General features: G+C 33.0%; 1 protein-coding gene across 2 annotated transcripts; it reads right to left on the bottom strand.

Annotated features, from left to right (window-relative positions):
* Window positions 1-1181: 1181 nt before the first annotated feature.
* LOC115953168 (probable mediator of RNA polymerase II transcription subunit 26b) lies at window positions 1182-5348 on the bottom strand. Of its 2 annotated transcripts, none has more exons than XM_031070700.1 (9): window positions 4120-5348; window positions 3828-3896; window positions 3609-3691; window positions 2962-3014; window positions 2716-2858; window positions 2574-2601; window positions 2148-2458; window positions 1981-2071; window positions 1182-1787 (listed from the first exon to the last, which is right to left on the bottom strand). In XM_031070700.1, exons 1-9 carry the CDS (start codon window positions 4612-4614, stop codon window positions 1663-1665), a joined length of 1398 nt encoding a protein of 465 aa, XP_030926560.1. In that variant the 5' UTR covers window positions 4615-5348; the 3' UTR covers window positions 1182-1662. The 2 variants fall into 2 exon arrangements, with proteins under 2 accessions (XP_030926560.1, XP_030926561.1); XM_031070701.1 differs by having other exon boundaries at window positions 2716-2846.
* Between the last annotated feature and the right edge of the window lie 12603 nt (window positions 5349-17951).

The raw sequence follows: 17951 nt of genomic DNA, 5'->3' as shown, positions 1-17951 counted from the left end.
ACTTCTATCAAGTTCTAAAATGTTGGCCGCAAGCACTAACGAGGTCATTGTTTGGATAATATGAAAAAGCCTTTCTCAGGAAAAGAATCACTATAAGCTTGAAAGACAGCATAAGATTTTTATGATATATATATATATATATATATATATATATATATATGGACACAAACATTTCTACGGTAGGCACTTCATTGCAGTGTAATTTTCTAAAATTGTATGACCAACAAAAATTGCAATCTTTTGTAGGAGACTTTTTGTTTTGTTTTTTGTTTTTTGTTTTTTGTTTTTTTTTTTTCATTATAGGAAAACTCTATCCATATAGAACTTCAAGGCCCTAGATGAAGGTGATCGTATCATTTTGAAATTTTAATATGGTAATGATGGTCACTCATCAAAATGGTGAAAGTGACATCTTTAGTTGACAATGTAATTTCATTTGTGTTCCATGACTCACCATTTATAACGATATCCTTTGGAAGAACACCAATTTCTGGCATCTTCCAAATTGTTCTACTTAAACAAATCTTATAGTTTATTCTTTTAGTACCTTGGATAACAAATCTTATAGTAGTAGTATTCCTTTAGTACCTTGGATAGCAATATGGATGTGTCTCATACTAAATTAAAGATACCAAATAACCTCTTATAGCTTTGCCACGATCCATTTCATCAGCCTTTTCTATGTGAGACGTATATATTATTACATCTATTTCATTAGCCTTTTCTACGTGACACATATATATTATTATATGTTAGGTAGGGCATCCCTTTGATTTCAATCAACTTAGACAACTCAGCGTTAATGAAATCAAGAATCTTGTAACTCAACTGACACTTTTTAATATTTCAAAAAGAGATGTCCAAAGTTGATATCCCCTCCCCACAACTATCAAATTATTATTATTATTTTTTTTTTTTTTTGGTGGTTGCCAAATATACTAGAAATAATGAGATAAATATAACTCAATCACTACCTATCAACTCCTAGCCAGCATCTTGAGGCCATTTCCAAAAACATTCCCCCTAATTATTTTGTATCTATTACTATTAGCAATTTCCTTTCAAATTATTTCAAGGTACCTTTCTCCCTTCATAATTTAATGGGGGTAAAAAGACCAACATATACATGCTTGTTCAAGAAAATCCCTTGATCCAAAACTAAAAGTAATTACCAAATGTGATTCTATAAAAATTAGGGCAAACTTCCTGCATTAGCATCTGCCCTCTTTATACATTAATTCAAACCAACAAGTTAACATATGGTTATGAGTTTATGAAAATGCACTTATTCTGTCTGTGCAAGCTTTACTAATATGAGGAAAAGAATGTTGACAGGTAGCCAATCAAATGAGTAGGTGCAGATCAAGATACTCTACAGAAATTTATCTCAGGACAAAGTACAGACTTCGTAAACTAAAACCTGACTGCCAATTTCGATCAACAGAATTCTCTATTCTCAATGTACTCAATTTAGGAAAAAAGTTATCAAGAGTTGGTTTCCCTATGAACCAGAATAGACTGCTCCAGCAGAAATGGAGAATGATTTTGATATTGCTCAAGTAGGTCAAGCCACAGTATGCCAGAGAGTCACTGGTGTTCTTCCATTGACTTTACAATGGAAGAAACTTGAAAAGGCTAGTTCCATCCTGAATAAAAAAAATCCTATCGTCGCCCATGTGCCCATTGCCGGTTATGGTTCCCAGGTTTCATATGAGGATTTCTATGGCCAAGCCCCTGCTTAGGGAGATCATGCAACTCCATAACCTGTATCGTCCGCTGTCTCTTAGCTGTTGAACAAAAGTAAATTATAGATTCATCAGATTTGTTCAAAACTCTAAAATTTCATCTGATAAATAGGTAAAAATATATTCAATTGTTAAAGTAATCATGTTCTAATTTTAGGGTGTTATAATATTAACTTGGAGTACAATTAAAATCAACTGGATCAAACTAACTAATATGAAAATTATTCTTATATACCATTCTCAGCTTGTTGATAACGCTCCTGAAGTTTCCTCTTTGTAGCTTCGAGTTTCACTTGGACTGCAACCTCATCCGAACACTTGAATTTCTAGTTGAATAAAAAATAGCGATCAGAAAATACTCGAAAAGTTACAAATTTGAACCTACAAGAGATTTTTACTTACATCTTGCTCGACAGTGACTGGCCTCTTCTGGATGGAAGCCTTATTAGATTTTTGCTGGGACTTCGCATCATTATTGACCTTTTGCTCTGAACTTGGTTTGAGAGGTCTTCCAGGCCCAGAATTGGTGTTTGACGGCATATTTGGCCTCACAACAAGTTCCTGTTTCCTCACTTGATGACTCTTGTTGTCCTTGATCAGCACATTTGCCGCATTGATTGTCTGCTGTTTCCGCCTCATATTATTTTGACTCTCTTGTGATGGTTTTCTTCCATAATCACGGTTCTTGCTGAATTCCCCATTGTTTCGAGGATCTGAAACAACATTCCCCATTCATAATCATGAATCTAATAAGTGGGGAATTCAAATAAAGAACTGAATAGCAAAAGCTATTTAAGATAAGCATAAGAGATTGTGAATTCAACTCACTTCCATCATCATCCATGCCATCAAAGAACTTCACATGACGCAGTTATGGGTCACCCAAACAAGCAGAATCCAGTCAGTTCCATAAATACTACCACCTGAAGAAGATTACTTTACCCAATAAATTTAAACCAATAAAATGTACCTGTGAGAGCTCCATTGAAGTGGGTTGAGTGGCAAAGAAATCATCTAGAGGAGGAGATGGAAGCCCTTCTTCTTCTTCTTCTTCTTCTTCTTCATCAACAACAGATGGGTTTACAGAATCCGGGGTACCTTCTGAACCGACAACTTCATGAATAAAATCAGTTCCCAAAATCAGATTGAATAAAGAATTGAAAGAACAACAAATACATCTCTAGTTATTACAAAAAAGTGAAAATCAAGTTCATACCTGCAATAGCCTGTGTAGCATTGACCCACTCGTCTACCATGTCCTTCCAACCTCTGAAATCAACAAAATCAAGATAATAAATATTTAATTGTCATTATTAATGCACCATATAAATTAAAGTACCGAAAAGACCATCCAAACTGCTCTGCGGATAAAGCGGATGAAGAAATAAGCAATGATAATTAATGCCCAATGAAAAAAAAACACAAGGCTAATTACCAGTGTGTTGTTGATTTATGTCAATAAAGATAAGAATGGAAGGTGATTTCATAAACATGACAAAAAAAATGCATAACGGAATTTGGCATGCGATGATCTCATACTTCATTCTCAGTCCATAAACGACATAATGGAATTGTAAGCAGTGAGCTCCAATTGACACCGGTAAGCTCAGAACTTAGTTTGGCAAGTGACGAATTTATATTACCAAATCAGCACTTTGCTTATTAATGCACCCAATAGAAAATTTGTGATAATAAACACTGCTTAATGCTACAATTGATGGCAGATAAGAAGTCCATAGAGGAAGCAAATAGATTGACACGCAGATGTTAACCCAAAAGGCCATGATTAAACACTTAATTTCATGCCAATAAACATAAATGGCATATATAAGCTGCAATAAGCCAGAGAATATATTTCCGTACTCGATAAGAGTCCGGGCAAGGTGGCGAATCTCCTTTGATGCATGCTTCCGAAGCCTATTGACAGCCTTTCCAATCTCAGTTGCCTGGCAAAGAAAAACTCTTTCAATCCAATACTCATCAAAACCTTTTTTGGAAACAAGAGCAGCCAAAGGACAGCTACTGCTGTCAAGGAGAATGGCAAAACCAATTCAATTACTAAAGGAAAGATTCAAATCAAACCTTCAGAGTATCCACAGTCAGAATCATCAACTGAAGCTTCCTCAACGACTCAAGCAACACTGAATCAGACTGTCACCACATTAACCAAAGCACCACAAATTAGAAACCAGAAAACTCAAAAACCTAAAAAAGGATTATCAGCAGAGTAATCAAACTAAAATCAAAACCCATCTCAACAATCTATAGTACTATAGAATTCAATAATCTAATTCATCATCAACAAACACGACAAAATGCAAATTGAGAACAAGATAAAGAGACTATTTTGAACTGAATTTCTGAAAAAACATACCTCGTCTTCACTGTTATAAAGAATCTCTTTGATCCTCAAGACCTCCCCAACAATCTGAGACTGTTCTTCAATCTCATCAGTCAATGCCTCAGCTTCTCCATAGCTATAATTGCTAACCTGGTTCACGTTCATCTCTCCGTGATCAACAGTATTGCTATTCTTGCTCTCCTTACTCCCACCTGGCTCAAATTCACACCCACCTCTTTCAAAACCACTACTCTTACAACCTCCATCACTGTCATCTTCTTCTTCTGTCTCATCTTCTTCACTACCACCACAAGGCACAGACAACTCCACCCTATCACAACCCAAACACCGAGAAAATTTACAAGAGAAAAGCCTCTCAGCTATTCGATCCCTCCTCAATTTGAACTCCTTAGGACAATCCGAAGCCGCCACCATAATCGCATGGTCGATTATCTCGAAAATGTCTGAGTTCGCTGTTCTAAAGTAATTCCTCCAGTAATCCAATGACCCTGATTTCTTCGCCATCATTGAATTCCCGGGTATTCTAGATCCAAAAAACCGGATTTTAGCAAATACCCAGAAATCAAAATCCTATTTTCATGTGCTTTCCGATATACCCAGATACGAAACAATGAATTATTGGTGATTTTTTATACGACCCAGAAACGGAAAGACGACAATTATGGAAATTCAGTGAATACCCAGAACCCAAAAAATCAATCTTTGCTAGAATTTCAATTGTGGATTTGGATTTTTTAATCAGTTTTTTTCCAACCTCAAAACGTTGATGAAAGTTATGGTGATTTACCAATGGATTACGTAAAGGACAGGAGGTTTTGGATATGATCGAGAACAGAGCAATCGGCAACAACAACAACAACCAATATCCGACAAAAACAAAGAACGTTGTTTTGTCCCAGATTATTCTGATGGGTTTAGCTAGAACTTTCCCGGAATATCACCGGATTTTTCTCGAGAAAAAGAAAAAACCCGACGCCGTTCAAGGTGAAAATTAAAAAATAAAAATAAAAATAACAACAATCAGTCAGGTAATACAATGGATTACTACAGAGAACTATCTGTTTTTGATTGCTTCTTCAACCAAATACCAGGTGCTGCAAAAAAGCCAAGGGAATTTCGTTTTCCAAAAACCAAAACCACTTTCCCTTTGAATATTGAGATATATTTGTTTTCCACTCTTTCCCTCAGTTTCTCTTTCTCCCACTTTCTTCCTTCCTTCTTTTCTCTCTTTTTTCTTTAATTTTTTTTTTTTTTTTTAAAAAAAAATCTTATAATCTTTTGGCTCTGTTTTGACCCAATCGGCCACAGAGCCTAGAGAGAGAGAGAAAAACAGGGAAACAGAGAGAGAGAGAAAGTCCTTTTGGCGTTTTCTATTTTTTTTTCCTTTTTTTTTGGGAAATATAAAGATTGTATTAGTTATTTTTTATTTATTAATATAAAGATTGTATTAGTTAGGACTGAGTCTGGTGCACCTCTATTGTCATTCATTCCCCCTTGTCACCGTTTTTGATAAATGGAAAGGTTATTCGTCACTTTTTTTTTTTGGTAAGTGGAAATTATCCTAAATCAAGAGAATTGATCTGAATTATTTATTATATTGGGTATGTAAATTCTTCATCTTATTTTTTCATGTGATTCAATTTATTTTTTTGTGCCTAGTGTTAGGATAAGTTGGGGATAAAGTAATAGCTTTAAATGGAAATGGTTAAATTAAATATTTTTTAGGCTTTTGATTGCATCTTCATTATAGGGAATATCTTTAAATTAAATAATAACCTAGAAGAGCTATAATAATTTTTTATTAATACATGTAACAAAATTCAAAATTTATATTTTTCCAAAAATGCAAACTTTTCGTATGTAATAACTAATTTTATTATAACTAAACTTCTTAATAGAAATAGAATAGTTATTCCATTATAACATCTTTTATTCTACATTATTAATTTCCATTCTATGTACTATTCCGATCATAATAAAGATTAGGATAAATTACATATTTGGTCCCTATTCTATATATCATATTTTAATTTGATCCATAATCTTTTAATTGTGTCAATTTGATCTCTAACCTTTCAATACTGTGTCAATTAGTCCCTACCGTTATTTTTTAGAAGAAAATTGATAACGCGTCTAATGACCAAAATAAAAAATTAGTTTTCGTTGATGTGACAATACACTAGAATTTTATTTTGGCCATTTGTCATGTCATTAATTTTCATTCAAGATATAACGATAGAAACTAAATTGACACGACACTAAAAGCTTAGGGACCAAATTGATACAATTAAAAATTTAGAGACCAAATTGAAATATGTAATAAAGACCAAATATATAGTTTACCCTAAAGATTACTATTATGATAAATTATTATTCTTATCGTAATTTTCATTAAGTATATCAAACGTCACAAACATGCCCTTAGAGTTAAGACTCAGAACAATAATTGTAATTGTGAAATAACTTCAAATTTTAATGTGACTAAAAGTACTATATTTCAAATAAGTAAAATAAAAATAAGAATAAAAATTATCAATAAATGGTCATTAAAATATTAATCTAAATATAAGACATTTAAACAAGTCTTTTAATTGCTTAATAGATAATAGTATGATAAAAAAAAAAATTTAAAAAAAAAAAAAAAAAAAAAAAAAAAAAAAACAACAACAACAACAACAATAACAACAACAACAACTTTGAAGTATCAAATATATGATATATAAACTTTCAAATTCATATGCCTTAATTTTTTTTTTTAAAAAAATTACATTTTATTACCCTAACAAATAAACAATAACAACAGAAAATAAATTTTGCAGTTTGGTTATGGAACGTTGCTAATATACTATTTTATAGTTTAAGTTATGGGACAAAACAAATTTTGGCTACATCTAAAGAACACTTTAAGTCCTATCAAAAAAAGAAAAAAAAAAAAAAGAACACTTTGAGTATTAATAAATATATTTTCACAATTTACCTTTTATTTATTCTATTTAAATTTAAACTAACAAACATAATTTGAAAAATGGATTACTTTACTTTTCTTCTAAAACAAGCTTTTATTTAATTATTATTTGAGAGAGAGAGAGAGAGAGAGAGAGAGAGAGAGAGCTTCTTAAGGATGACAATTAATACGGTCTTAAAATAGGGGGGAAGGAAGTAAGTTCAATTTGGTTGTTGTCGAAGTTTTTTTTTTTAGCAAACTCGGCGGTTCGTGTGGGTGCTATAATGGTCTGGCTATGGTATGGTTGGTTTGGTGACACGTAGGAATTTTGAGTTGGTCCTCACTGCTCATGTTTCTATGGTGGACAGTCACTATTTCTTTGTGGGACCCACATGTCACCACCGCATCACTGAGTATGAAAATGGTCTCACCGTTCACCAATGTCACAGTTCTGTGAACCATGACATTTGGTTCCTTCTTCAAGTTCATTGTACTTTTTCTTTATTAATAAATATATATATATATATATATTTTTTTATATATATTTGATAGGATTATTTATTTATTTATTGAATGAATAAGATGACTTTTGACTTGTGTTAAATAGAAAAGAAAGTGAGAAACCATCGAAAATATTTATTTTTGACTTTGGGTAGAAGATTCAAACTGAATTGGTAAAAGCTACTTCTTTGCTTTTTCTTTCAATGTTTTTTAAACTATATATTTATATTTTTAGGACCAAATTTGGTTCCAAATGTGTTTTGGAGGCAAGCTTTACATGCAATACACGAAAAAGTTTGGCATAATATAATTTTTTGGTTTAAATATAAATTTTTTTTAATTATTAATTGAAATTTATTATGATTATGTTTGTATATAGAACTATATATATATATTCTAATATTAATAATTTATTATGATTGTAGTTATATATGAAATTATATTCTTCTAAAAAATATATATATGAAATTATATATTTTATTATTTAAAGGAAATATAATATACTAAGATTATGATTTAAATATAGAATATAGTTTAAATTCAATTTACAAATATATATTAAAATAAGAGGTTACAAAAAGTTATATGACATAATATTATGAGGTCAATCAAAAGTAAAATATTTTTTAACTTTAGATGTGGTTAACTCGCTCTAGTGACGATGAGAAGATGATTCAAACCCTAATTCTAATTGAATTTTCAATTAAGATATAAATCTTAACTCCCATTACTTTCGGTTAAAATGAAAAATTTTAATTAATCAAGTTAATATGATTTGTATAGAAATTGAGTACATTCATCTTTATTATTATATGTATGCCATATTATTTAAAGCGTTTTAATTTTTTTTTTTCCGTAAATCATATTTGTTTTTAATAAAAATCTGTTTGACTCTTTCACTTGTGTTAAGAATAAAGAAATAAAGAAATTTTGAAACCGCGGTAAGGAATCGTTTTTGACTTTGGGTAGAAGATTCAAACTGACTTGGTAAAAGTTAATTCTTTTATTTTTCTTCTAATTTTTGTAACTATAAATTTTTTAATAATTCAATAATTAGACGACGAATAAAGAGACAATTGAATTGTCAATTTTACTTTAAAGATGAATTGGTTTCTTTTCATTTTTTTTATCCAACTCATCCTTAAGATGTATCATTCTCGCTACTTTATGTTAGAATGATATCATATGCTATATAATAACGGGTTTTTTTATTTTTATTTTTTTTATATAAGAATATATAATAAAAGTTGATCAAAAATTGATTGTGCCAAGTGAATACTCTCTTTTTTTCAAAGAAATTAGTTTGTAGCCTCGTGCATTGGTGCATATGTACGAATACAATTAAAAACAATCACAATTATATGGTTCAAATTATATATATATATATATATATGATTTAGATTATAATTGGTTTTAGACTTTTCAGTTTTTGCACCCAATAATTCACTTGCCACAAAAATTAAAAACTTAGATAGACACATGGTGGGAAATTAGACTTCAATTGAAATTCAATTTAGAATCTAATTGGATTTAGACTTTTCGATTTTTACACTCAATAATTTACTTAGCATAAAATTAAAAACTAAAAGAGAAACGTGGCTCAAAATTGAGAATCAAATTAAAATCTAATTGAATTTTCTCTAAGTTTTGGCTATTGATATATATATATATATATATATATATATATAGGGTTAGGTTCAAGTTACATCTAGTCTAACTCTAAGTAATGTTATACCACTCAAAATTTCAAGGTAATCAAAGATTAATAGCCATGTCATTAATCAATTGTTAAAATTCAAATTTTTGTAGTTTAAAATAATGCATAAAAGATGAGTTTATGGATCAAATGGTAAATAGCATCCGATTGATATGAAAATTGTTATACATGTTAAGAACATATAGAACATGTAATTCAATGGTTGGATTGTCAAAATATTAATTCAATAACAAGTTATTGGGTGATATAACATTGCTTAGAGTTACACCTTACACTAGGTGTAACTTGAACCTAACCCATTTATATATATTTATATATATGAATATTTTTTTTAATTGCCAAGTGGTTGTACCAAATTGCATAATAATTTTTTAGATTAAAAAAAACTTAATTGTTCTTATTAACTTTTTCTCTACTAAAATTTCAATTCTTTTTAATTGTTGATATCAATTTTTATATATCATATTATAAAAGTTGGGTCCTTATAAAAGCCAAAGATATCAAGTTATCAACAACTTTATCAAACAAATTTTTTTTTCTTTTAATTATTTGTTTTTATACATTCAACTAAATATGGATCACTCTTATTATTTTATTTAGATGTAAGATATTTGGCTTTAAAAAAATTAAAGAAATGTCATGACTTGCATATCTTACTAAAATTTGAGAGAATCAAAGAATTTAATGGAAGGAGATATCATCCCAAATATGACTTTTGTGGGGCCCAATAGCTTATGGGCCAGGCCCGTTTACTCATAGGGAGTCCAAAGGCCCAAGCCGAAGGAGCTATGGCCCAAGGCTAATAATGTAGAGTATAGGATAGTCTTAAGATACCGCCGAGGACCGCTCAGTCCTCGGCAAACCCAAAGTCCCACCGAAGAGAGGGGCAAAAACGGTATAGGACTAACTTTGAGAGAAAATCTAAAATATCTGGGGAAAGCTGCCCTTACTGCCATTCAATGCTCTGTACCTGACAGAGCCGCATTCTTTGGCTTTTACAACCACCCCCAACGACTTTGGATATGGGCTGATGGGACAAGTATCAGTCTTGGAAAGTTTAACCCTACACGTGGACGAAGGACAGCGAACGCAGGCCAGTATAAAAGGGAAAATAAGTGACCTAGAGAAGAGGCTGGGAAAAATGGCCAAAAACGAGAGCCTCCCAGCCCCCCTCCAGGAGAAAGACTCCAGGGGTGAAGAAAACTCAACCATGCATGAACACCATGAAAAACCCACCGCCTGGTGACCAAGGCCTAGCCTTTCAAACCCACGCTCTACAAATGATATTGTATGGACCTCCTTACGTACGAGCCCAACACCGATACGGTTCGTCACGAATTGAGTCCTTGCAATTGGCGCCGTCTGTGGGAAGGCTTGTGTGTTGGTATAGACAGTAGGTTGAGAGAGTTCCTTTGCCATTTTTAACAACTGGTTATACAGTTTTAGTGTAGAGCTCCGCTAAGGTCTATGATTCTTGACTAGGGGCTACGTTTATTAGCGTCAATCGCTTAGATAACTCTAGGGGCTTGGCTGAGGAGCTACCTCCTCTAAAGCCAGGGTCCCATGCAAAGAGAAAACTAGGTTTTGGACATAACCAAGGCATTGCATGGTCCTCGGACTCAAGCCTATGGGGAAACCAACTACCTGGATGTGGAAAACTAGGTTTTGGACAGAACTAAGGCATTGCATAGTCCTCGGACTCAAGCCTATGGGGAAACCAACTACTTGGATGAGGAAAACTAGGTTTTGGACAGAACCAAGGCATTGCATGGTCCTTGGACTCAAGCCTATGGGGAAACCAACTACCTGGATGTGGAAAACTAGGTTTTGGACAGAACCAAGGCATTGCATGGTCCTCGGACTCAAGCCTATGGGAAAACCAACTACCTGGATGATGAAAACTAGATTTTGGATAGAACTAAGGCATTGCATGGTCCTCGGACTCAAGCCTATGGGGAAACCAACTACCTAGATGTGGAAAACTAGGTTTTGGATAGAACTAAGGCATTGCATGGTCCTCGGACTCAAGCCTATGGGGAAACCAACTACTTGGATGTGGAAAACTAGGTTTTGGACAGAAACAAGGCATTGCATGGTCCTCGGACTCAAGCCTATGGGGAAACCAACTACTTGGATGTGGAAAACTAGGTTTTGGACAGAACCAAGGCATTGCATGGTCCTCGGACTCAAGCCTATGGAGAAACCAACTACTTAGATGTGGAAAACTAGGTTTTGGACAGAATCAAGGCATTGCATGGTCCTCAGACTCAAGCCTATGGGGAAACCAACTACTTGGATGTGGAAAACTAAGTTTTGGACAGAACCAAGACATTGCATGGTCCTCGGACTCAAGCCTATGGGGAAACTAACTACTTGGATGTGGAAAACTAGGTTTTGGACAGAATCAAGGCATTGCATGGTCCTCGGACTCAAGCCTATGGGGAAACCAACTACTTGGATGAGAAAAAGTTTGGGTTTCGTAAGATTGGCTACTTGATAAAAATACTAAACTACTTAATCCTCGGCTTAAATACCGTAAAAGGTTATGGCCAACAAAAGCGTAAGGAAGGTGGTGGAACGCCCCAGTATTCAGTAGCCTAAGGGGGCTGTTCATTTGGCGGGTGATATGTCTTCATATGGTTATTTCTTACCCAGCATCAAGCCTTCGGTTCTCACCTCGGCTAGTTTGGGGTAAGTATTATTTTTCACGGGTCGGCCTTGTTGTGCCAAGCAATTCTATTAAAGTTATGGTGATATCTTTTTCTTAGCGAATACTTCGGCCATGGTTGTTATTGATTCAAATGCTATATTATTGTACCGAACAGCACTTGCAAATTCATAAAAACGCCTTTTTCTTTGATAAAGGGGTAAGACCCCATGTATTGTGCTCTAAGATCGGCGGTATTGTGCCCGGCCGACTCATTAAGCTCATTATAATGCCTTCTCTTTTCCTCTCTCATAAGAGGTTTAGTTTATTATTTGTTTAAGTCAGAATTATTAAGTCGGATTATTTTTGTAAGTACAGAGCAGGGTAGTATTTAACTGAATTATGTGTCTACGTATTGTGTCATCATTTCGGAAATAAAGAGATAGAACATGCAAATTAAAGTAATAGCCATTTTTATTAATATGAAGATGTATTACAACGTACGAAAAGGGGCTTAAACAAGCCTATACAAAAGATAAACTGTTGAAACAATAAAAAAAATAAAAAAATAAAAAAAAAAATAAAAAAACCTCAACAATACAGATAAGTAAACAACCAGATGTCTTGTTAAATTCGTCTCCGAAGTCCTTCCAAATTTTGCTTCAGTAGTGCCCATATTAAGAAAGGGACCTTCTGTAGAAGAAGATGGAAGAGATAGAGGAAGAAGATGGAGGAGATGAATGAAGAAGATGGAGGATATGAGTAAGGAAGGAGGAGAAGAAGAGAGAAGAGATGAAAAGAAAGAAAAAGGAGCAAAAGAGGGAGAAGGGAGAGCACCAGGATGGATCTGGTGTTGGGAAGACTAAGAAAGGGGGGCAGAAGGAGGCGCCAGTGAACGAAGAGAGGAAGAAGCAGGGGCACTTAGTCCCTGCCTCGGTCCTGACTCCTAATCCACTGGAGCCATATTAGGTATGCTCATAAGAGAGCGGTGGGTGGTGATAATGGGTGTTCTCGACTCAGTCACGTCGAAAGTTTGACGTGATGAGCCCCTGCTTCGGATTTTGGCTGAAAGGAAGGTAAGACAAATCTTAAGTCTCCGCCATCCTTGCCCTGACCGAGCCATTTCGAGCTTTATTAGAACATGATGCTTTGAGGAGGGGTATGATTCTGTCATCACTCGTTATAGTGAACGTATTATGATTTGGTGTATAACTGTTGGGTTAAATAAACGCTAAGGGAGGCTAAGGGTTTCAGATCTCAGAAAGATAAAAGGGTCTCTGTACGAAAGTGATAGCCTCCTACTTGTTTTCTTATAGGAAGGGCAAAACAGACGGTATTAAATTCGTTCAGGTTTCCAAAAGAATCTGAAAACAAAGAGGTGTCCGTTCTACTTCCCCACCTCATCAGACGAACCGTCAAATGTAAATGAGTCTCGTAAAGGGAAGTCATTAAAGGCGCATCTTGGACAGCCAAACGGCAGGAGCGTGTCGAGAGTAAATTAAGGGGAACACCCTATAAACCGATATATTTTCTGGGCAGGTGGAGAACCGCCAGTATCAATGAAGGGCTAAATTAAATGAGCCATAGTAACGGCTCGGTATTACCAAAACCCACATTTCCAACTCAAAGGTCGGACAACAGGGTTTTGAGTGGCTATTGTGGGGCCCAATAACTTATGGGCCGGGCCCGTTTACTCATAGGGAGTCCAAAGGCCCAAGCCGAAGAGAACTATGGCCTAAGGCCAATAATGTAGAGTATAGGATAGTCTTAAGATACCGCCAAGGACCGCTCAGTCCTCGGCAAACCCAAAGTCCCACCGAAGAGAGGGACAAAAACGGTATAGGACTAACTTTGAGAGAAAATCTAAAATATCCGGGGAAAACTGCCCTTACTGCCATTCAATCCTCTGTACCTGACAGAGTCGCATTCTTTGGCTTTTACAACCACCCGCAACGACTTTGGATATGGGCTGATGGGGCAAGTATCAGTCTTGGAAAGTTTAACCCTACACGTGGACGAAGGACAGCGAACGCAGGCCAGTATAAAAGGGAAAATAAGTGACCTAGAGAAGAGGCTGGGAAAAATGGCCAAAAACGAGAGCCTCCCAGCCCCCCTCCAGGAGAAAGACTCCAGGGGTGAAGAAAACTCAACCATGCATGAACACCATGAAAAACCCACCGCCTGGTGACCAAGGCCTAGCCTTTCAAACCCACGCTCTACAAATGATATTGTATGGACCTCCTTACATACGAGCCCAACACCGATACGATTCATCACGAATCGAGTCCTTACAACTTTATATAGAAATTGAGTACATTCATTTTTTCTTTTTTTCTTTTTTTTTTTTTTATAGATGCCATATTATTTAAAGACTATTATTATTTTCTTTGTATATCATATTTATTTTTTATCAAAAAAACTGTATGAGTTATTGAGAGAAGAAATTATCTTGGATTTAAGATTTTTCCAAGGTTACACAGTCTTATATATTAGCATATAATCAGAATAAAATAAAATTAAAAGTCATGAAAACACATTTTATTCCTTCACTTAACTAATTTTTTGTATCTTTTTATTCATGGATTGAAATAGAAAAATTTGGTAGAAAACGCTCATGTTTGAAGTGTGTATATTTTTCTAGACCCCATTTGAATCTATGGAGGGATAATCAAGAGTCTTGTAGTTCAATTGATAGCTCACGAAATTTTCCACAGAAATAGTAAGGATTCAAATCCTCCCACCCCATTATCAAAAAAAAAAAGAAAAAAAAAAGGGATAATGGAAATAAAAGAATATACATATAAATACTAAATTGCCATGTTTACTTATGATCCATACCATTTTTTCCCTTCCTTTTACTTTTTTTTTAAAGAAGGTAAAATTATTTCAAACGGAAACATAAGTTCAAATCCCCCTACTCCCATTATAATGATTGAATGATCAAAAAAATTATAGAACAACAAAGTTTTGCTCCAAACATTTTTTGAGCTTTGGGCTTGAACCACTAATAGAGAAATAACATTAGTCATTGTTATGTGCAATGCAAATGACTCATTTAACTCAACCAATCAAGTGAATCATATATATTGCACATGACTAGACACATGTTATCTTCCAATTGGTGGTTGAAACCAAACCTTTTCCGTTATAGAATATTCTAAGAATATAATATAATGAATGCACACTCCTTAATTATTTAGTGGATCCAAATAATTAAATGATAACGCTAACGAGTACCATTAGGGCATTGATTAACAATCCATTTTAGGAAAGTTTTGACAAAATTTTTACGGGAAATGAAAAAAAGCTATCAAACCATTTATTTCTCCATAAAAACTTTCTTTAAATGGATTACTAATACTTTTAGGATATTCGTTAGCATTTTTCATAATAAAATTCATATTAAAGTCTATCATTTATGTGAGAAGAGGAGTAGACATTTATTGTGTGAGATGAAGTAAGAATTTATTGAAGACTTGGGAAACATAATGGTTTTCCCCTGCCATTTAGTTTGGAAATATTCTGATTCTCGAGAAAAAAAAAAAAAAAAAAAAAAAAAGTTTGGACACATTCTAAAATTTTATCTAGAATCTTAGGCAGTTAGTACATTGACGTGGCATCCACTCCAGAAAAGTAAATCTTTTTGCGATGCACAGCAAACTATGATCTTTGCAAATTCTTCTTTAAACAAAATCCTTGCATACTTCCCCTCACACAATACATGCATATTACTCTTTTCACATAAATTATAGGTCTCAATATGAATTTAATTTTTATGATCAGCATAATAAATAATAAGTATGCATTCATTATATTATATTTTTAGAATATTCTATAAATTTTTAGTTATAATGAAAGTGGGGGAGTTTGAACTTATGTATCTAGTGAAATATTCTATAACTTTACCTTTTGAAAAAATAGGAAAATGATGGGGGGAAAATGGTATGGATTATAAGTAATTTTAGCAATTTAGTATTCTTTTTTGCTAAATTTGGTAATTTAGTATTTATATGCTTCTTTTATTTTTATTATCTTATTTTTCTCTTCTCCTTCATCTTCGGTTTTTTTTTTTTTTTTTTGCTATTGATAATTCGACAATTTCAATATTGGGAGATATATTTTAAAATATTATCTAGAATCTTAGCTAGTTAGTACATTGACATGGCATCCACTGAGGAAAGTAGATCTTTTTGTAATGCACAGCAAAAAAAATAAAAAATAAAAAAAATCCTTGCAAATGAAAGAATCATAAAAATCTGTGACTAAGATTTAGAGGGTATGCAGTGATTTTCCATACCAAATCTGGTGACAAGAATCCCAAAAGCATTTCAATTATTAATGAGAGGATAACAAAATCTTCATTTGAAAATCATATTTAATTACTTTCCTTTTATTTTCTCCCTTCTTTCGGCACTCTCTAATTGAATGGGTCATGTTCAACAAGATTTCCCTACTTAAGATGGACCATGCATATCCACGTCACGTGGTCCAATTCATAACATTCACACTTACCATTAATACGTGGTTTATTATATATATACGTCTCTACTCTTTCAAGTCTAAACTTAAATCTATCATTGAACAAGTAAGGTTTTAAAGCACTCAGGGCCGGGGACAGGGAAAGTTTTTAATGCTGCCAGTACCATTTCTTATTTAAGTATGACTGGGACAAATGAAAAACACACGGTAAAATATAGTTCATGTCAAGAATTCGTATCACATGTTTGCAAAAATGTGTTGATAATTGTAAATCTGGATAGAGGATGTAAAAGAATTTGTTTGTTTATTCTTTCTTCCATGATAAAATAGAGACATGCAAAAAACATATTGGTTGGCCTAGTGGTAAGGTCTTGGACCAATATATCATAGGTTATGGGTTCGAGTTCTCCCAATAGCCGCATATTGCCGCTCCTTAAAGTGACTTATACCTTACTCCTTACCTGCAAGTGCCCAAGTTAAAAAACTACACTAGTCAAGAATTATTTTTTGGGGCCCAAATAAAAATAGGATAATACGGTAATTATTTTTATACTCCATGTCCCTTATATGTATAGTAATAAAAAAGAGCACTATAAGACAATTTAAAACGTAAATTAAGTACTTTATAACTCTAATATATGTACCACAAGCAAAATATTCATTAAACTTTATAACTTGTGGAAATATCGGTTAAAAAATGTGATATTTTTAGCCTATATATTTATGGAAGTTTGGGTAAAACTTGGTTGTAGTCAATAGTTATAACTTATACTAAAAAAATTAATATGATTACATATTTTGAAAATCTAACTTTTAGATTGAATAATTTTTATGTTCTTAATACAAATGTCATATTTTGTGTCAATCGAATATTATTTACCATTCGATCTATAAACTTATTTTTTATACATAATTTTATACTATAACTTGAAATTTAAACATTTTATACTATAACTTGATGACATAACTATTGATCATTTGATTTTCTAGAAATTTTTATCAACAATATTTTAGCACTAAACAATTATAGAAATATAAATAATAATACAAAATTTAAGTATCTTGAATTAGATTACAAGTCATAAACCCTTATTTGTTTTTCATTTATTACTCGAGATTTAGGATAATTGTTTCACTTTGTACTCCATTAATCAAAGTCAGTTACATATTTCTTTTTATTTTCTATATAATATAATGAAATTAAAAAAAAAAAAAAAAACAGTGTATTGTAAATGGTGAAGCCTAAAGTTTTATTATTATTTATTTATAAGAAATTACTCCATCATCATTCATAAATACTTAAATGAAGCCTGGTACATCATGATGAGCAATTAGAACTTCTAAGAAACTGGGGTTTCCTCGACCGATGCTACATAATCATCCATAAAGTTAAACAATACAAGTGGTAAAGAGGATTTCGGGATAAAAACTACGTGCGTTGCTATTAGATAAAAATTAGAAATAACTAAAAGAATTTTTTTTTTTTTTTTTTTTTTTTTTTTTTTTTTTATAGAACTGAAATATTTAAATTAATGGTAGAAAATCCTTTCATGAGG

The sequence above is a fragment of the Quercus lobata genome, chromosome 7, assembly GCF_001633185.2.
Source record: "Quercus lobata isolate SW786 chromosome 7, ValleyOak3.0 Primary Assembly, whole genome shotgun sequence".
In the NCBI taxonomy this organism is placed as follows: domain Eukaryota; kingdom Viridiplantae; phylum Streptophyta; class Magnoliopsida; order Fagales; family Fagaceae; genus Quercus; species Quercus lobata.
This window is presented reverse-complemented; position numbering and strand designations above follow the sequence as displayed.

Excerpts from the sequence above, each read along its gene's own strand:
- LOC115953168 (XM_031070700.1), bottom strand. The coding sequence starts at position 4,614 with ATGATGGCGAAGAAATCAGGGTCATTGGATTACTGGAGGAATTACTTT. Across the intron at positions 2,859-2,961 it reads TGCTACACAGGCTATTGCAG|TTGTCGGTTCAGAAGGTACC; the intron begins GTATGAACTTGA and ends TTATTCATGAAG. Across the intron at positions 2,072-2,147 it reads CAGTCACTGTCGAGCAAGAT|AAATTCAAGTGTTCGGATGA; the intron begins GTAAGTAAAAAT and ends TTATTCAACTAG.